General features: G+C 44.3%; 1 protein-coding gene across 1 annotated transcript in view; it reads right to left on the bottom strand.

Annotated features, from left to right (window-relative positions):
• RYR2 (ryanodine receptor 2) overlaps positions 1–21,270 on the bottom strand; it is a 169,795-nt gene that overhangs the window by 28,529 nt on the left and 119,996 nt on the right. Inside the window, 12 exon segments of the mRNA XM_023744551.1 lie at positions 111–133; positions 208–287; positions 1,250–1,349; positions 6,556–6,579; positions 8,009–8,062; positions 9,747–9,798; positions 11,351–11,454; positions 13,011–13,107; positions 14,500–14,660; positions 18,606–18,740; positions 19,447–19,506; positions 20,487–20,657. Coding sequence (XP_023600319.1) covers positions 111–133; positions 208–287; positions 1,250–1,349; positions 6,556–6,579; positions 8,009–8,062; positions 9,747–9,798; positions 11,351–11,454; positions 13,011–13,107; positions 14,500–14,660; positions 18,606–18,740; positions 19,447–19,506; positions 20,487–20,657 — 1,061 coding nt within the window.

Here is a 21,270-nt window from a genome sequence, read left to right as displayed (position 1 = left end):
TAACACATTATTAACATGGAGCTGTTCAGTGCACCAAGAAAACCCTTGAATGCTGGGACAAGATGACTAGAAAACGAAGACATATTTACATAGAAAATGAAATGTCGCACACTTGGTAGTGCTTTGAGGATGGCTAAAGGAGTTCAACAGGGGGACCAGGCGGCCCATGGTCTGAAAGAGCATCATGGGAGCGGCTTAGAGACTCACCTGCTGCACTGTGGAGTTCCCACCATTTAGGATAGCAATTCCAAGTTTCAAAGTAGCAGCCACCATCGGTCCAGTTTCACCTTAAAAATATAAAAACAGTGCTCCTTACATCATTTCACCGGCTGCGTCAATGTATTCTACCCCAAAATGTGCACTTTTAAAATTATTACCACCCTACAGATCTCTATCACGGTGACGAGGGCCGGACTGACTTATGTACCAAAAAATATTTTAAAGTGATAATGCACGGGGGAATGTCAAGGGGGGGGGGGGGAGACATATGTAATACTCTTTGTAATACTTTAAGCAATAAAAAAAAAATAAAGTGATAATGCATATTTTGCCATCAATGTTCTTACAAAATTCTGTGTAATACAGACAAAACTGAAACCATATGAGGACCAAAAAAAAGAATATGAAAAAATAATTGATTTTGAAATACACAGACAACAGGGTGGTGAATGCCTGGGGCAGGGTGGGAACCAGGTGGTGGGAGACAAGGGGGAAAAGGGGGGGAAATCTATAATACTCTCAACAATAAAATTAAAAAAAAAATAAAGGACTCACTTTAAAGGTCTCCATTTATATCAAGGGTCTGCAAACTATGACCTGAGGGCCAACCAGCTCGTCACATTTTTGTAAATAAAGTTTTATTGAAACACGCCATTCGCTTACATAGTGTCACTGGGTGCTCTCCTGCTGCCAAAAACATTTCCCTGGCCTTTCACAGGAGACGTCCCCCCACCCGAGTCACAGGAGCAGCTCCTTAGAGTTGTGTCACAGCAGAATTTCCAAAACTTCTTGAGCAGAAATAAAACATCTTTAAATTTGCCTCGGAAACAGAGTCACAACTAGACTGTATAAATGAGGGCTCAGCTCGCATTTGTTCTCACTGACCTGGTTGTGACCCAGAGAAGCAGGCCTAAGTGAGTGGGTGAGTGGACCTGAGGGAGCTGGGGCAGGAAGGGGAGACGCAGGAAGAGGAGATGCGGAAGGAGGAGATGGGGGAAGAGGAGATGCGGGCAGCAGGCCGAGGGCTCACCTTTGCTGGCGCTGATGGTCTGCAGCACCATCTCGGCGGCGCCGCGCTCATGCAGCCGGGCTTGCTGGTACAGAAGCTTCTGCTTCTCCATTTCCTTTTCCTGAACACAAACCCCAACCGGTTATGTTGTGGCGACCAGTCGGCAGGCAGCTTTCTAGTCACCACATTTTAGTCATCTCCATGTACGGGCTCTATGACAACATTATGGACCATTTCAACACCGACATTGTTATTAGACACAGGTTCACATAGTCAACTCTTGGTTTTATTTCAACTGGTTCATCAGGATAGAGTTGCTCAATTTTAATGATTTGATTAGTCCAAAGCCTGGCCCACCGTTTTGAAGTAGCTGTACTTCATCATTGAACTTGCACTTTCTGAATTATACATTTGTGCATAAGTTTTCCCGTTTTGAATAATCTCCGTGTCATGGCCATAACTTGATACTGCTCAGCAAAAGGCTCGAGTGCAAGATATCACTGAATGACAGAGAAACGCTGAATGAGACGAGTTGGAGTTTAAGCAAAATTGAAAGCTGATATGGATAAAGAGTAGGCTTTGCCTACGTAGGGACTTATGAGATCTCTCCCCAGTGCCCCCCTCCCCCAAGGAATAAAGCCATGTGCCTTTATATTTTGTATTCTCTGGCGGCAACAAACAATGCTGCATGGTGTTGCTGGGGCAATGGTTGGAGTTTGCTCGGTTCCACTCAAACTACCACTGAGAACATAAAGAAGAAAATCAGGAGAAAATATAAAGGCACAGCGAAGTCAAGACTGAAGGATCATTCACTGGAGCGGCCCAGTCGCTGGAGAACTGAGACGGCTAAGCAGTACAAGTTGCAGAGTGGACGTTGCATAGAGCCCTGTGACAGCGAGCCCACTGATGGCGCGGGAGGGAAGCTTAGTCAACGGGACATGACACGCTCGACCAGCATCATGTCCATAAACACAGCGGCCAAAACAGAGGTGACCTCAGAGCAGGAGCTGCAGCAGAGGGTCCGCTTTGCTGCCATAAACTTTCCATCCAAAGTACGGAATAGACACTGGGAGATGGAAGAGGTTTAAAAAATGAAGGCTTGCTGGTTACAGAATATGAAAAATAAAGGAAACTAAAAGAGGGGGGAAGAAATGGGCTCAAACAAATGATAAAAGAAACCTTTAAACCAAAAGCAACCAACACAGACATCAAGCTGTTACCAGAGAGTGCTCGCCGATGCTGGCAAAATTGGCTCTTAAATCTTTGATAATATCGTGCTGCGAAAACAAAATCGATCAGGGTGGGTGTTTTTTTTCACACTATCGTTAGAGCTCCTGCGGTTAAATGTTTAGTTTTTCCTTAAATTATGTGATAGGCCTAAATGGAAGCGGAGAAAAGAAAAAACAGGCAGCTTTGCTTTGTGGTAGCCATGCTGACATCTAAAAGGTTTGCCTTCATGTTTAAACCTCTTCCTCTGAAGTCAAAAACAGAACAGAAACAAAGCCACACAGACACACAAACCATATCGTCATACAACACAGCTTTAGGAACACTGAGAGAAGACCCCGTCTGCTCTCCGGGTGGTGTTGGAACGAGGAAGCAACATCTGATTCTTCCTTTTAGACCCAACAATCTTTCCTGCCCTCCCGTGGCCAGAGAGATTCCTGGGACTTTGCTCCCCAGGGTTACTGACTCCTCTTGTGGGTGTTTTGATAAGACAGTGGTAAGAAATTAGTGGCAAAGGGACGGTCCCAGCATTTTCATCAACGACAGAGGCAAGGGCGTTAGAAAGATCAATTCTTTAAGGACCCATAGGACATAGTATAAAGATGGTCATCAGGACACCCAAAGAAAATGACCGCACACCATATATTCTTGAGGGAAAAAACAACCACCTGTCCCCAAAGTACGTAGCGCAGCTCAAAGTTCTGCCAATTTGTACGGTACGCGCTAAGATCCCAGAATCCTTTGCAGTAACTAAAGTCACGTGGATGGATGAGTGTCAGGAGGATCAAGAAATAGACAGGATGTCAAGTTGTCTTCTTTAAAAAATACCTCCCTGGGCAAAGGTGACTCTCACCTTTCTTCCATAGCATCTAAATTTCTATAATAGTAACGACTTCAGGAGTGAGGGGGACATTCATCTGAAGTCACATGTTGAACCAAAAGAGAGAAAGTGATCTGGAGGCTGGAAGGGCCGAACCTCACATGGAGGGTCAGGGCGCCTGAGTTCCCGCCGGTGGGTGGGTTGGGCTCTCTTCTCACGAGACTTTCATTCAATACCTTTCAGGTCTTTGACAAGGCTTCTCAGGTGTCATTTAATCTCGTCATCAGAAATTCTATTCCAACATAAAAAAATAAAACCTTCACCGCTAGGCCAGAAGTTTTCAGACAATAAAATGATGGATTAGGTAGGGGAAAAATACTTTCTTTTCAAATTTTCTGCAGACCTGTTGTTGTTTTTTAAAAAATATGTTTTTATTGATTTTTAGATAGAGAGGGAGAGAGAGATAGAAACATCGATGAGAGAGAAACATCGATGAGAGAAACATCGATCGCTTGCCTTCTGCATGCCCACACTGGAGATAGAGCCCACAACCTGGGCATGTGCTCTGACCAGGAAATGAACAGGGACCTCTTGGTTCAAGGGACGAAGCTCAACTACTGAGCAACACCGGCCTGGGACAGGCCTGCTCTTTTAAGCAAACTGGAGACAGACCATTTTAAAACTATCTCCCCTCAGGGACATTGCAGTTTGAAGTACCTTCTTAAAGGCAGCTTTCCCTGCCCAACCCCAGATTCCCTTTTAAAACCGCCCCAGGGTCTTAAATTAACATTATTCCTTCAGCCCGCTGCTGTTTAGTCTTTAAATTATTCCAAGGTTACAAAGAAAGGACAAGGGGCGGGGGTGGAGAAGAAGAGCAGCCCCACAAGTTGCATGTTCCCTTAGGCAAACAGTTCCATTGTGGAGTAGCCAGGAGGTGGGACGGACCAGATGAGGTGCTCGCCCTCCCTCCCAGGCGCACTGTCCCAGGTGCACACGGTCTGTCTCCCTGAGCAGCCCTGGAGCAGCTGTGGCAACCCAGGTGCCCGGCCTGGTGTCTCTCTTTCCCCGTGGGGGTCTCTTCCTCTCACACTTCCTGGGATTGCAACATCCCTACCCCAATAAAGTGCTAGCACATAATCTCTTTGCTCTGTTTCCTAGGGAATCTGGGCTACAACATGAGGGCTTTCCTTGGGATTAACAATTTCATTATAGAAAAGTGCAGCTGGCAGATGGCAGCCCCAGGCATGAGCGTTCAAGAGACAATGGCATCAAATCCCTCCCCTCCCCCACTGAGCTTCTGCAGTGGGAAGTAACATTATACATCCTCTTGAGAAAAGAAATAATTTGTTCAATATTTTATATATATAGCTATCTCTTCAACTTTTTATATTCAGGGTTATCTTGTTGTAAGATTCAGGAAGCCTTCTAATTCAGATGGCCGTGTCCTGATGAAAGCAAGGAAATAAACCCATTCAAAGATCCAATTTATGTAGCTATTAGAAAGGGTACATCTTACAGCCAGTTCATTCTTACAGAATTTACCAAAAAATGGATTCTATTCAAAATTAGGTCGTTGGAGGCCAGATAAAAATGCTGTCATCGCTGGGCAGAGCGACAGCACATGGGTCTTGCACACTAAACAGTGCACAGGCTGGAATGGGAGCAGGAGCTTCGTCGGGAATGATGCCCGTCCAGCTGTGCCTGAGCCTGTAGTGAGCCCGCCGGGAGAGCGCGCGCTGGTCTCTTCATCACTGAACGTCAACTCTGCCACGGACACATTTACTATTCAAGACACAGGAAATCTCTCTAATCAACACTACGAGTAACGGGACCTCAGGGCCTCATCAGAAAATGCTTGCGAATGAGAAGTCGGGCATCTGCCAAAGGATGTGCAAGCTGCCTAATATTTGAGAAAAATGTTCCTGAAAGCAAGTAAACACTCCATCCCTCAGCTTTGGCAAGGAAGGCTCCACTGTCATTAATGTAGGCGCTTTGGTAAGTACTAAATCTATCTTATGGCACCTTAACATGCCACTAAAATGCTTTCACTGCATTATCGTTTTTTTCATTTCACTCCCTCAGATCTTAGAGAATGAAGTAGAAGAAGGAACCATCCGATTAATGTTCTATATATTTTACAAAATTGTAGTTTAAAAATGTGGTCCACTCTGGTACCAAAGCTCTCAGATGATTCTGTTGAGCAAATCCCAACATGCTGAGAAATATGAAGTCACTTGACTTGAAACATTATTATTTATCATTATTAATTGCTTTGGTTTATAAAAAAATTCCAACCTAAATATAGCATTCAACTGCAGTAATGAACATTTCTCGTAACTGCCAAACATTTCTTCCCTTTTCATTAATTCTGACCTCTTTGTAAGATTTAACTGTCATTTTTAGTTTTAATATTGAAGTAGACTCAAGTCTAAAAATGGTTACATATAATAATGAACTAAATATGCAATCAATTGTTAAATATGTAGGGAAAGTATTCTAGAAGAAGCAGGGCAGTCGACTGTCAAGTTCAATGGGGCCAGTTAAGTGGGATCCTAGGAGGAACATGGACATGAGACGGAAGAAGAAAAGAGCCCGCAAATCCTTGCATGCTGATCCCCACCCTGTTTTCCATGTTTCTTGAGCTTTACTTTATTTCTCGTGGAACTTTTCCTTATAATGCCCCATTTTTTGTATCTCAGATTATTTTTGTATTTCTAGATCAAAATGTTTCCTCGTGGCAAATTTTACAAGCACTTAGCTATTCAAAATAGTAAGAGGTAGAAATAATTATCAAGTTCTTATCCTAGAATGAAATGCTGAAATTAACGTTAAAACTGTGGGCTGTCGTCTCTCATTACTAGTGGAAGGTATCACTAGCAGAATGGAAGAGACTTATTTCTCAGGTCACCAGGAATGCCACTTGTCACGCCTGTTTTCACGTGACGAGACTGGTGTAAAGCATCCAGAGGCGTGGGCCAGACGCGCCCTGTGAAGTCCACCACCGGCAGGGCGGGGCTCCTCTGTCCCAGCACGTGGGCAGCTCGAAGTTACCATGTAACACACAATTTCAAATCACGAGCGACTGAAATTGCAAGAAGGATAAACCTGTGTCAAGGAAGGGACACTGAAGAGACCAGTTGCATTGGAGCTACAAACATGTAAAAGGATTGCAAGACCTTCTGTTGTTACAGAAGAATCTGAGACGTTGGGTCTAACAAAAAGGTAAATGTCACAGAAACCGAACTCAGACCCAGACACATACACACACATGTACAGTTACCTTGCTGCGCTGGGATCCCGTGACCTTAGGAAGGGTGAGGACAGAAGCAAAATAGCAATAAACAACTGCTCTGAAGACAGCTGTAGACCACATGCGGTTACACTTTCAGAACACGTCACTTGCTGCTCACAACCCACTCAGTCTCTTATCAATAAAGATGGATATGAGAACAGAATACACACACGTAAGAAAGGATTACAGTGCCATAAAGAAATTAACCTCGGCATTTCCCGCAGCCAGCAATAGTCCTAGGTCATTCACAAACCGGTTTGTTTCTGTACTTCTTACACATGGACTTCCACGCAGCACAGATGCTCATGTCAACTGTTCCTGAAAGAGGCACTGGGTCCGGTCCTCACCTACACCTCCTGGTGGGTCCACTGAACTAAAGACTCACTGCTGGGTCCTAATGTCCTCCAGACTCCTAGCCCAGAGTCCAGACGTGGAAATCAACAGGAAAATTAAAAAGATCTAATCTACTTCCTTCCACTTCATATTGCTTTGAAAATTCTAAAGACAAGCAAGCAAGCAAACAAAAACAATAAATAAGGAGACTGGTAGTTAACAACACCTACTTTTTCTCATCAAAAGCAAAGTATAGTCTAAGCCGAGGGGGGAAATACTAGTAAGACTGCCTTTCCTTCTGGCTGGTGAACATTGAGCGGTATCTCGAATGATGGGGATATTTAAGAGCTGAGAGGTTTGAGAAAATAACCATAAGCTAGAAGGTGGTCCTAGGGACCCGCCCTCCTGCCTCATGCAAGCCAGCGGCGCTGTGAGCCCCATATGTGCAAGGATGAGTGAATGACTGTGCAGGAGGCACAGGAGGCCAGACCTCTCACTTCAATTCCAAAAAATGTCAAACCAGGGCTTCAGTTAAATACTCGAAGTCATGCTGCCCTGCAGTAAATATGCATGTCTGTGAGGCATTTTATTTTATTTTATTTAAAAAAAATATTTTATTGATTTCTTAGAGAGAGGAAGGGAGAGGGATAGAGAGTTAGAAACATCGATGAGAGAAACATCGATCAGCTGCCTCCTGCACACTCCCTTTTGGGTATGTGCCTGCAACCAAGGCACATGCCCTTGACCGGAATCGAACCTGGGGACCCTTGAGTTCCCAGGCCGACGCTCTATCCACTGAGCCAAACCAGTTAGGGCTTGTCAGGCACTTTAGATCACGGCCTTCGCCGAGATGAAGCCACCTCATCTCGGGGCCTCAGCAGCACTCATTCTGAACATATGGGTGCGTCTGACCGGTTAGCTATTCTACGGTCCCTGGAGTTAGGGCAGCGCATGGTAGGACTCAGACTGTCCACCCAGCTTCCGACATGCAGCTCCTTGACACAATAAGCTGCGGTAAGCCATGAAGCAAGAAACAGAAATGTCAGTTATGAGCTATGAAACAATGCTTCCAAGTGGACAAAGGCAAGTCTAGAAAGGTCCATCTTACTTCAAAACTCTTCACCTCTTCTTCACTGTCATCGTCATCTTCATCATGACAACTCTGCAGAACAGAAAAACGGAAAAAGGTCAACAGGACTAGAGTATGTCGAGGCACAAAATACAAAAGAATTTAGCACAGAATACAAAATCACTTGCATTAATTTATTATCAACCGTGTTTAAATATATGTCATGTAGGTACCATAACCTTAGATGACATCATCAATGAGTTTATGCCCTAAAAGAAAATTTCACTGTGCTTTTACAAAATTAAAATATCCATGAACAATTTCATACATTTCATGGAGATGATTATGCGGCAAATATCATACTACACATACTACTTATTCACGTGTTTGCCTTGTTCAACCCAGAGCGCAAGCTTTGGGACAAGCATCACGTTTCTCTTGGCGACGCCGCCATCACCATGAACTGGTGCAGATACTGCGCAGGAACCTGCAATAGCCATGCATTCAAACTAAGCGAGAGCTGTGCCCATTAATTAAAGTACATCTTGTCATCACTTGCTTTCTAAGTTCATTTTTTATTGTATTGTGTCCAAAGGAGAAAAGTGAAAACGTAACTGCTAATACTTTTATTAAAAAATGATAAAACATTGTACTTTTTTAGTTATTCTCCCAGAAATGAGACAGGAGCTGTGCTAATCCATGCGCCATTTTACTGGTAACTAATCCCCACGCTGGAGTTCTTTCGGGGACAGAGTGGTGTGGTTGGCAACAGGCTTCGGGACGCAGACGCCTGGCTCCAATCCTGCTGTCCCCAGCGTCTGCTGCTTAGTTCAGAGCTAGTTCCTTCACCTCTCTGGCCTAGTGTCCTCATATTTAATACCCAAGTCTTCAGCAGATCACATGAATTAATATATGTAAATTGTTTGCCACTTAAGAGCAAGTGTCTGAAAAACGATAAGGTTTTAATAAATCTGAACGGCTATTATCATTGTGGTTTGGAATTGGAAGAATCATGTGACCAAGACCTACGGCAGGAAGAAATCTTCAAAGTGGATTATTCCAACCCTTCTAAGGATTTCTTATGGCTGATAAGCACTCGGTGTATCAGTGAAGCACACGGAGGCACGTGGTTAAATTTAAGTTACAAATCAGAAAAATACTTTAAATTCAATGATTCACAGTCCGCTGAGTCTAGAACTGAAGCCAGAGAGGACGGAAGATACAAATGTCGTCCTTCCGTCCCTCAATGGCAGCTTCTAAAAGGTCTGTCACATTCATTCATTCATTCATTCATTCAACCAGGTGCAAAAGCAAACAGATATGAATTTTATAGCTTAAAAGCATGTCATTGTAACTCATGACTGTGCTACATAACCTGCTCCTCCCACACTAAACTCCCAGGCTTCTTGTCATCATTTTCGATGTTTAAATGGTGTCTTCCCCATCAGACAGTAAACTCCAAGAAGGCAGTGTATGTGCCTTTCTTTCTCACTCACCATGTCATCTCCAATACCCTGATGCCCAGTGAATAGGTGTTGAATGAATGGATGCTTGGAAAGCTAGTGAGCTCCCCATAAATCAATATGAAAGGAAGAAACCATAATACTGGTCAAGGAAGTCAGAACAGAGATTCATGGAACAAGTGGAAAGTTGAGCTGAATGCACCGTAGGCTTCTAAGGTTTAACAGCATTTTATTTTAAGCCAGAAAGACATTCTTATCCCTTTATTTCCCTTTATTAAAATTACACTTTAACATCAAGAGTGGCGTTTACTTACCTTTGCCATAATATCTGCATAAGCCATGTATAAAAAATCCTCCTCCAGTTTGCTATGGAAAACAAGAAAAAAGAACACCATTGTTTTTAAGGCTAGTCATATGCAAAATTACCGTCATTTACAAAATAACCCGTATTTTTCAACAAGTATACTTGTTTAAAATGAAATAAAAACTTGGGCAAAGTAATCATTCGAAAATATCACAGCGTCAGAGAGAAGGACCTCAGACCTACTGAACACAGTCCCCCCAACCTCCTGGAAGAGACCCCGGGCTCACAAAATAAACGGTCTGTCGATTTGTACACAAACACATCTTTCATTTTCTTGAATCTACAAAAGTTGAAACAAGCAAATTTAAAGGAGGCAGAGGCTTCTGACAGCAGAAGTGAGATTTGATGTTTGACGAAGACTCCAAATTGGCCTGGCCCATGTGGCCCTGCAGTTAAAGTGTCGGCCTGCGCACTGAAGGGTCGTGGGTTTCATTCCTGGTCCAGGACATGTACCTGGATTGTAGGTTCGATTCCCGGCCCAAGTCGAGGCTCATGCGGGAGGCCACCAATCCAATTGATATGTCTCTCTCACATAAGTTTTTCTCTCTTCCTCCCTCCCTTCCACTCTCCCTAAAAATAAATGGAAAAATGTCCTCAAGGATTAAAAAAAGAATTCCCAAATTATTATGCTATAAAATCATAATGCTACTTAAAAATTAAGAAGAGTTTAAATATGTTTATTATCCTCTTTGTAAGAAATATGGAAACCATTAACTGATGAAGGAGTCCATAAAAAACACTTATGTTTACAAAGTTATTTTAGCAGCTTTAAACTTCAGCCATCAGAAAACCTCACTTATGAGAAATTCCTCAGTGCCCGCCAATGCCAGATTGCTGCTCTAAGCATAGGGATGAGATGACCTTGCTAGCCAGGAAATAATAGGAGGGGAAGGCGTGAGAGGAGGCCGGTCGCAGTGGTGAGAGGGAGAGATGTGTGTTATTCCGGCCACAGGACCGCTCAGGACCCTTTGAGGTGTCTCTCTAGGAGCCCGTCTACGCAGGGCCTGTAAGGGCAGGTGCTGGGCACATTGTGATTCTCAGGTCTCTGAGTGCATTTCTTATTTAACTCCACAGAGGTCTGTGTTTTGTGACTTTGGTCAGTTTTAGTCAAGAACAGTGGAGGATGCCCTTAAAACAGACGCAAAGAAACTTCCCTTTGAGATGCTGGCTTACCCACCCCCTCAGGGCTCCTGCACAATGGCTCCATGATCGACCCTGGACAGTTCATCACTACTGGTCTCCACATGTTTTTGGTACTAACATTTGCTTTAAGCTCTTTTTCTTCTTATTTATAAAGGCTGCTTGTGATAACGAGAAAAAATCATTCTGTAAGACGATTCAGAATCAACTAAATCAGCTAATGACAAAGTTGTTAAGAAAAACTAGAGGAGATATTAAAGCTTGAAACTGACAGCTGCGTGCCCAACTGGTCCTAACTTTGACGGGCTCTCTCCTGACAAGCCCAGGTGACACGGCAGGTGAAGACAGGAAGAGACTCGGGACACGGCTCTTCCTTCGTCCTCTCCTGTCTCCCACAAACCCTGCCAGCCATACCATTTCTCCGTTAAGGCCGTTCGGCTGAACAGAAGGATCAGCTGATGCAGAGGATCAACTCGCTTCGTGCCTTCGTCTTCCTCTGGAGGGTCTGCTCCAGGTTTCTACGAAAGTAAATTTATAAATTCACATTGCAATGAGGCGTTCAATCAAACCCAGGAGCAGTGTGAGGGCTGGAACACTGAGTACAAGGAAAGCCCTTCTCTGCTGTGGCAGTGTGAATGTGCGTGAATGTATGTGAATGTGTGTGTGCATGAGTGTGAGTGCATGAGTGTGAGTGCATGAGTGTGAGTGCATGAGTGTGTGGGAGTGTGTGCACACAAGTATGTGAGTATGTGGGTGAGCATGTATGCATAAGTGTATATGTGAGTGTGCGTGACTGTGAAGTTGTATACTTGTGAGTGTGTGAATACGTGTATGTCAGTTATTTTTTTCCACTTTCATTTACTCTTAAGACTTAAAAAATGTTTGTACAATTGGATAGGTCTTTTACCATGAGGAAAATTATGAAGCATTTTTACTGACTGTAAAATTAATTAACCCTGACTTTTTGTTGAATGACAATGAATTTTATACCTTCATTTACTTACCTACACTTGTGTTTTCTCTGTACATACATGATGTTTTTTCCCCCTGGCTTTAAGGTTTTAATGTTGCAGAAACTGGGTAAATTTCTACAATGTAGCCAATATTCTATGGTTGTTTTAATTCTGAAGACAATTTGAATTCAGTTAAAATATCTGAGGGTCATCAAGATTCAGCTTTTATGCACTGAATTGGTTTATCCACTATATTCCCTGATAACTATGACAAAGAAGTGCCTGTTAGATGAGAGGTCTTAAGCCGGGAACCTTTAGCCTCTAACTAGTCTGCAATGTCTGCGACAGCACGCTTGCAACTCACCCTGAGAAGCTGGCTTTGGTCAGATGCTTAGACAGGCCCCCGGCCCGTGGACGATGGACAGAGCTCCCAAGGGCCTGCTCCCCGCGTGCTGTGCCTAAGGACCCCCTCGCCTTCGACCGCATCCCCGTGACTCGACCCTGCTTGTGCCCACTCTATCCTTCTCAGCTCTGCGTATTTTTTTTAAACCACCTACTTTTGCCTGAGCTGGTTTGGCTCAGTGGATAAGAGCGTCAGCCTGTAGTCTGAAGGGTCCCAGGTTTGATTCCGGTCAAGGGCACCTGCCCGGGTAGCAGGCTCGATCCCCAGTGTGGGGCATGCAGGAGGCAGCTGATCAATGATTCTCTCTCATCACTGATGCTTCTATTTCTTTCTCCCTTCCTCTCAGAAATCAATACAAATATATTGGAAAAAACCCCCACTACTTTTCACTTGCTTTTGTTCACCTTCAACTTGTTTGGTGAGTAACTTCTTTATGGTTCAGCTTCTATAGTTTTATCCTGGTTCTGAGGTGTTTAAAGGTGCCTTGAAGATGAATTTAAAAGGGTAACAAAACACTCCCCCTCAAAGTTAATAAGAAACTTGCATAGTTGACCTTAAACTCGGAATTCTCCCCTAAACACGGAATGCATTAACAATTGAGAATAAAGTTTCCCAGGACCTATACTCCGCGATGAGGTTTTCTCTCCAATGCTGCACGGTGACTGCTCACACGTGGGGCCCAGAGCCCTTTCACTGCACACGCCCATTAGAGACATACCGCTAAGTCTTCTATCAGTTTATCCTCGAAGTAATGCTCTTCTGTCTCAATCCAGGACTTCTCATACCCCTGAAGAAAAAGATTGACGGCCCGATGCCTACAAGAGAAGCACAATTTCAAACACAGTGTTGGGGACGCCAGCTCGGGATCTGCTGCCACCAACCTGACAGGAGGCAGGAAGCCAGGGCGTCAGGAGGTGCCGTAGGGAAGGGGCGAGCACAGTCCAGAGAAAACGGCTGAGACACAGAGAGGGGCCACACGGAGTAACCAGAGAGGGACGTTCCACTGGACTAACGGTGACACCGTGGTCGAGTCAGAGAATTTAGGAGCAGCGCCTGGCTGTACACGCAGTGTGACAAGATGGCAAAGCAGCGGAGGTCTCGGTGACAAGGAAAGCGTGATGCCCCTTACAGCATTAACTCACTCATCCATCCACCCACTTACTGACTGCCAGCATTGTAGGGGCTGAGGGTATAAAATTGGACAAAAGTCTAAAGAATCCAAATTTGAATCAGAGAGACAAGCAGCCAGCACTGAAGGGGGTGCTCCAGGCAGCGGTGGCCATGGCGCCCCGGAACAAGGAGGAAGCGCTCAGCCTGCACAATGAGGGCGTGGTCGGATGTCGCTGCGCGGGTCCTGTTTACCATGGGGTGTGGAGGACGCCCTCGTACCAACGTCCGAGAGGGAAAGAGCGGTGTCTTAGGGTAAGAGGCTGCGGAGGAACCCTGGGCGCCAGTGACTGGATGCGCCACGTCACTTTTCTGCTAACAAGAGGGGCTGCCCGTCTCTATGAGAAGGCGAGGAGCAGTCAAACGGGTTCCCTTCACTCCCCTAAGTTGGTTCCATATCAGCTCTTTCCCCCAAAGAATCATCATCACTGTGGCAAGGTCAGTTCTAAGCACTCTGTGTGTCTCAGCCCCTTCAATAATCGGAACAAGACTATGAGGCAGATCTTACAGTTCAGAGAGAAAACTACGATGAAGTCAGGTAAGAAACTTGACCACTATCTTAGCCTCACATTAGGTCAAGGCCGTCTCATGCTACCCGCCTCACGGCCTCCGTACGGAGGTCATTTAATAAATGCATTGCAGACCACAGTTTTCTGAGGGTTCCCAACCAAGAAAATCAAGGTCAATGATTAGACACAAGAGCCAATACATCTATTCTTCTCTTGCACTATCGTACTCATATTAAGATAGATGGTAGACCCCATCGCTTATTAGGGAAAACTAATTTTCTTCTGTTATAAACCCGAGTCCTGGCTGGGTGGCTTAGTTGGTTAGAGTGTTGTCCCGTACACCAAAATGGATGCAGGTTCAATTCCCAGGCAGGGCACATACCCAGGAAATGGATTTGACCCCTAGTTGGGGCATTTACAGGAGGTAACGGATATTTCTCTCTCACACATCAATGTTTCTCTCTCTCTCATAAACAAACATATCCTTGGGTGAGGATTAAGAAACAACAGCCACCATGGGAGAGTTCTGACCTTGGCAGGTTGTAGAGAGGGGCCATGCGGAAGCAGGCCACCACCGCCCGTTTCCGCTGCTTCGAGAGCAGCTTGTGCCACACGGCCTTCTTCGACCTCTGAGGGTGCTCCACCTGCAGGAAGAACAGACAGCCCGTGAACCCGAGCGAGCCTAAAGCTTGCTGGACAGCCATGCCTTTTAGCTAAAATCTTCTGCAATTTAAATTCCAAAAAAATACTTTACATTTATGGAAAAGCCCATGTCCTAGATTTGAAATATTTGAAATGTTATATATTTTTTATCAACAAAAATAAAATATTTTCCCAATAGTGTGTACTTTAGAAGCTATGTCATCTCTAAAATCAAAGAAATATAAAACCATTCTCTAAACTATCCGTTTGTATCCTTTCAGAATTTGGATATGGTTCTAAAACATATTTTCTGGCTACACAAAAATTAACCCACTTTTACTCCTGGGTCCATTTTCACTAATTCATCATAAGCACTACGGCAGTGAGCACAGAGGCAGTCAAGGGGAATTCTCATGAAAAGCCTATTGTCCATCAGTGTAACAGGGTGGGAAGGAGATGACCCGGCTTCAGGAACACATTACTAGGAGTAACTAAAAAGGTTTAATTTTGCAAAAATGTTAAAATATATATTTTGTTAGATAGGGACAAATGAAAATTTGAAAGCTGCAGTAAATGATGCAAGTGAGTTATTTATTTAGCTAATGGTGTTCGGAACTCTGAGAGAGAAAAAGAGATTAATCATAAGTATTAGAGAGAAAAGTCCCAACATGTAATTGTAAATTAATCAGTAATCTCTAGGCAAGTGAACACTGTACTTCCCATACTGTAACATCTCCAACGCATACATGTAGATTTCTGGAAGAAATAAAAATGTTATGTTAGCTAAAAAAAAAAATAAAGCTAAGTTTACTACCCTTTGCAGTAAACCGTCAAAAGATGAACGTGCTAATGCTCGGAGAAAACGTTAAGGATGTCTGGGCGACAGTGGTTTAGAAATGTTAACAAAGCAACTTATGTAATTGGGCGGCGCTTGTTTCTGGGAGCAGAAGGTTGAGAACCACTACTCTAGAGGATCGATGAACACCTTCTGACAACGACCCACTGGCCCTTTAAATACAGTTCCTCATGTTGTGACCCAACCATGAAATTATTTTCGTTGCTACTTCATCACTGTCATGTTGCTACTGTTATGAATCGTCATGTAAATATCTGATATGCAGGATGGTCTTAGGCGACCCCTGTGAAAGGGTTGTTCGACCGCCAAAGGGGTCTCGACCCACAGGTTGAGAACCGCTGCTCTAGAGGATCAATGAACACCTTCTGACAACGACCCACTTCCAGGTTCTTCTCAAGGACCTTGTGAAGGGAGACAAAATACTGCTGGGATCTAACCCTGCCAGTGAAAACAGCATCCAGGGCAATGCTGTTCAACTAGACTTAACACATTTCCACTTAAAATTCCATTCTGAGATCCAAGTCTAGGTGGAGCTTCCGATGAGACCATGGCGATGGGCGACAGTCAACAAATGCAATTCAAGGCCCAGGCCCTGAAGAGCCAGTGAATGTAGCAGGAGAGGCCTCCACCCTCAGGAAGCTTCTCATTTGGCACAGCATTTCTTACACAGCAAAGACCTTAAATAGCGAGTTTTCCCATAAACCCAGGAATTAGGTATTGGTAAGACCTGTGATCCAAAGACAGAACCCCCCCCCCCCCCTCCCGTGTTGATGAGCTGGCTGGAGTCTGAGCATTAGGAAATTCGGGGAGACAGCGCCCCCTCTGAGGGAAATTACAATAGAAAACACATTCGCAAAGATCACTGATACTGAGATAAACTAAACAAGTATTCCTGAGCACCCACTGTTCTTGCACGGAGTGCAGCAAACTTGGTCACAAGTTAACATTAGAATGCAGGGATCAAAGGCATGAACTCTCCACTTTGGTACCTTCCACGTTTTCCTAGCCCTTGATAATTGACAATTTCTTTTTACACCTATTCATAACGTGAATAACCCTTGGCCTTACCTTTTCCTAGATAACTCCTATTCTCACTTAAACATTTATATAGGAATCACCCACTAGATTAAGCCTGGGACCTTTTATTCCCTCCTCAGCACATTTTGTATCCTAGCCCAGCTCTCTCATCACACATTTATCACTGATGTGTCCACTTCCTCTAGCAGAGCTTGAGCAACTGGAGTAGAGGGACCATGTTCAGTCCAGTGCCTGCTGAATGCAAAGCTGCCATGAGGCAGTGCCCTAGAATGGGCGGAGTCCTACCCCTAACCTTAGTGTGGCCCTTTTCCGGACATGGGGCTGTTTCCCGGAAATGGGGTGGTGCCCTAGAATGAGGTGGTGCCCTCAAGAAATGTTCATGGAATGAATGGCTGCTCAGTGAAATCAATCTTACTGCTTCACAAATGACATTGTTGATTATGATTGGATATATTTATGAAAATATAGTATCTGATACTATAGTATCTGGAATATAATGCAACAACAGATTTCAATAAGCTTCATTTATTGTATCTCAAATTCATTCAAGCAAATCCAGATATGTACATGAAAACTAGGAAGAATTAAAAACTATGGCCCTGACCGGTTTGGCTCAGTGGATAGAGCGTCGGCCTGCAGGCTGAGGGGTCCCAGGTTCGATTCTGGTCAAGGGCATGTATCTTGGTTGCAGGCACATCCCCAGTAGGGGGTGTGCAGGAGGCAGCTGATCGATGTTTCTAGCTCTCTATCCCTCTCCCTTCCTCTCTGTAAAAAAATCAGTAAAATATATTTTTTTAAAAGACTTATGGTAGTGTGATGATGCCAGAAATGGTCCCCTGCAGCCATTTAATTACATTTAGTAATCTACTTAAATATATGCATAATTCGGGAAACACAACTCTGACTTTATATAGCACTTCAGATATCATTACCTCAAATCTTGTCATCTGCTGATGGATGACAATTTGTATTTATTTAATGTTTTATGAAAATATTATGGGAATAGGGACATGTTAAATTTCCTATGTTATATTCTATCATATTACATTATATTACTCATATTATGGTGTTACGGAATGTAAAAGCACGTCAGTAGCCATACGGTGTGAGTACCTAGTTTCATCTCATCGTAGTGATGAAGCCTAAGGCAGTGGTGCTATTTAACTGGCAGGGCAGGGACAGGAGAGCATCAGATAATATAAAACAGGAATAAAAGGAAAATGTTTATTAATGTGCTACTAGTATGTTCTGCAGAACATTTAGATGACAAAACTACAGGCATTTTACTAGTTTATGTGCCCGTCAGGCAGGCGCTGTCATGAGGCCCAATGGCTGACGACACTCACTGTGGGTTCTCTCTGTGTTATCTTGGAACTATTTTGAATAAAATAATAAAATAAAGGTGTTTGCCAAAACCGGTTTGGCTCAGTGGATAGAGCATCGGCCTGCGGACTGAAAGGTCCCAGGTTCGATTCCGGTCAAGGGCATGTACCTGGGTTGTGGGCACATCCCCAGTAGGAGATGTGCAGGAGGCAGCTGATCGATGTTTCTCTCTCATCGATGTTTCTAACTCTCTATCTCTCTCCCTTCCTCTCTGTAAAAAATCAATAAAATATATTTAAAAAAAAAAATAAAAATAAAAATAAAAAAAATAAAATAAAGGTGTTAATCTCCCCGAGTACATTGTCTATACATAGCTACAAAAATCATAAGCTTAGAACCTGTACACACTAGAACAGCCGTGGGCAAACTACGGCCCGCGGGCCGGATCCGGCCCATTTAAAATGAATGAAACTAAAAAAAAAAAAAAGACCGTACCCTTTTATGTAATGATGTTTACTTTGAATTTATATTAGTTCACACAAACACTCCATCCATGCTTTTGTTCCGGCCCTCCGGTCCAGTTTAAGAACCCATTGTGGCCCTTGAGTCAAAAAGTTTGCCCACCCCTGCACTAGATGCTAAGGACTCCGGAGTCCTATGTTCTTTATGATGAGTGCGCTGAGCATAGGACTGTTTGGACGTGGTTCACAGCCTGACACACATCCTCTTTACCATCGACGGGTGGGGCAAACCAGACCGAATCAGCAGCCAGTCTGACCTGCTCGAGATGGAAGAGCACGCTCGCTATGTCCAGGACTCGCTCCACCGTCTTCTCGGGATCGGCGCTGTCCTCAGGCCTGTTCGGCAGGTCTTTGTACAGAGCCATTTGCCATCTAATAGCAGGATCCTCCAACTGCGGAGCAGAGAGGAAAGCTCAGGAAACATCAGGTTACAATGTAAAAAGGGGGACGCATTGCTGACGGGGGGTGTGCAGTCATGCAGGCGCATAGCACAGTGTCTGAACACATGCAAAGACCAAGACCCAGGGGACCTGCACTCCGAAATCTATTATCTCGTGCGAAGACAAACATGAAACGCGATGAGGGCCACTGCAAAGGAACGTAAGGCACCAGGAGGCTTAACCTAACCTGGTGGTGGTTGGAAAGATTTCCCTAAACAAGCGAAGTTTCTGATGATCGACTTTAAAAATATATTTGTTATTTTGAGGGTCTGTAATATCAAAGGACTTCAAGTAGGATAATGACTGGTTAAAATAATATATTTTCACTATCTTAACACATTGTGGACGGATCACAAGAATTCTTGCTTCATATTACACAGTGTTTTACAAAAGTATCATAATTTAAAAAGATATCAGTTTATAAGAACATGTAATAAATGCAATGGGTATTTAATTTTAAAGCATGCCTTTAACATTTATGTAAAACATTTTCTGTACTCGTTCAACAGAAACTTATCTGGCCACTGGGTAAAGCTGGCAATAAAACTACGGTCCACAATGTGTTAACTGCTAAAATAACATTACTCTGAGTACTATTCTAAAGAGAGAATAACCAATGTATAGATACTAAATGTGCTTTAGAACAAATGTGGCTTACCTTGCCTTGTAAATGAATATTGCTGCGGATTATATCTCGGACTTCATCCTCAGTGTCTTTCTGTCAAGAAATAAATGTTACCTAGAAGTCTTGTGAAGTGTCACCTGCTATAAGTAGATGGAAATCATGCACCCCTCTTTGAAAGCAGTGCACGTCTGCACAGTATTTTTGGAGGCTTTGGCTGCGGGCCACAGATCTGGGCCTCTGTCGGCTACTCTGTAGCTGCTGCTCTGACTAGAAACAACAGCTGCGTGACCTCCACTGTAAGTGCATCGAGATGCAATGAGCTCGGTTTCCAGTTCACAGCACGAAGGGAAGCATCACGCTCCCTGGGGTTCACACAGACCTGAGTCTCTCCCCAAAATGTGCACAGAGTAACTGAGCACCTATGACGTGTGCGCCATGCGGTGCCTGGAGCCCGCCCTCAGGGTCACTCATCAGACCATAGCCTCTCGCCAGCCTCGCTCATTTGCTCAACTCCAGACACACTCAGGGAGCTTCAGAGATGCCAGGGCAGGAGTGAGGCCTCCAATTTACACAAATACAAAAACAATAAGTCCATGTACACTTTTGAAAAACTGCATCCTCATAAGCATAGCCATGACGATGGAAAACAGGCCATAAAGAAATCTTGAGAACATAAATCTCAATGCTTGCAAAAAGCTGCTGGTTTAAAAGTCAACACCGCACATCACCATGGCTGCTCCTAACACTGAAAAATCGCCCTTCATCAGAAATCTTATATAGGGATCCAGATGAAATCCATTTTTCTCACTACCTGTGACTTGTCTGTATCTTTTCCATGTGGCTCCTGAATGTGCCCTGAAGGTGATTAACATAATTTAGAAATAAAATCAGCCTCCCCCGCCAAAAAAACCCAAAAACAATAGGCAGCCGTTGAATCTGAGTTCAGGGCCTGTGCAGAAACCACTGGATAAAGCACTCACTGCAGATGAGCAGTGGAGAGAGCCCTGGGAGATAGGCCTGCAAACCCCGTGAGCCGGGGGTGGGACGCTGCAGCCCCGAGAGAAGGTACTCACCATACTCAACCGGTTCTTGGCCAGAGCAATGAGCTCCTGGTCTCCGGGGGCACAGATGTTCAGCCCAATGGGCAGCAGCCGCCTCAGCGCGGCCACGATGAGGGAGGTCTGCACGGAGTAGCGGTCTCCTTTCCGCCTCATCTTCTTCCTCTCCTGGTCGGACACAGCGGCCTGCAGACGGACGGGTGCTGGGGTCAGGCGCTGCTCTGCTCCGGACCTGGCCCTCTCCGGGCTCCACTTCCCCTTTCTCTGCTGGTCGCTATGTTTTAAAATCCTACTGAGGACATTTTTTCTTTTTTCTTCTAATTTTAAGTCCTACTCTCGATTCCCAAGTCATTACAATTCACTGGTGTGCATTTCTTTATAATTTTAGAAGGAAAATGCACATTGTAATTCTAGAGAAGGTATGGATATATGAACACTCCATGGTAACTTTAGATATTGTATGTTTTATCATTTTCAATACTTAAGAAGAAAATTTAAGAATGAATGGTGTATTTTTGTCTTGACAAATGCCTGCTTTGCAATACACACACACTCACACACACACTCTGTATCCATAAAACTATTACAAAGTACACTCCCTTCTGTGTGGCCTGCAGACTTGTCTGCCCAGGGCCCCCCATCTAGGGAACGGACATGGTATACTGACCAGTGTCCCATAAATATCTGAGATGACCTCACCTGAGGACAGCCGTGCCACCTCAGGTCTCTCGGAGACCAGAGTCCAGATTCCCCAATCACCTCCTCAACCTGGGCCCACTCTACCTGCCCTAATCACCTG

Source organism: Myotis lucifugus, unplaced genomic scaffold, assembly GCF_000147115.1.
Source record: "Myotis lucifugus unplaced genomic scaffold, Myoluc2.0 scaffold_473, whole genome shotgun sequence".
Taxonomy (NCBI): Eukaryota; Metazoa; Chordata; class Mammalia; order Chiroptera; family Vespertilionidae; genus Myotis; species Myotis lucifugus.
The sequence above is the reverse complement of the archived record's forward strand: the minus strand, read 5'-3'. Positions and strand labels throughout refer to the sequence as shown.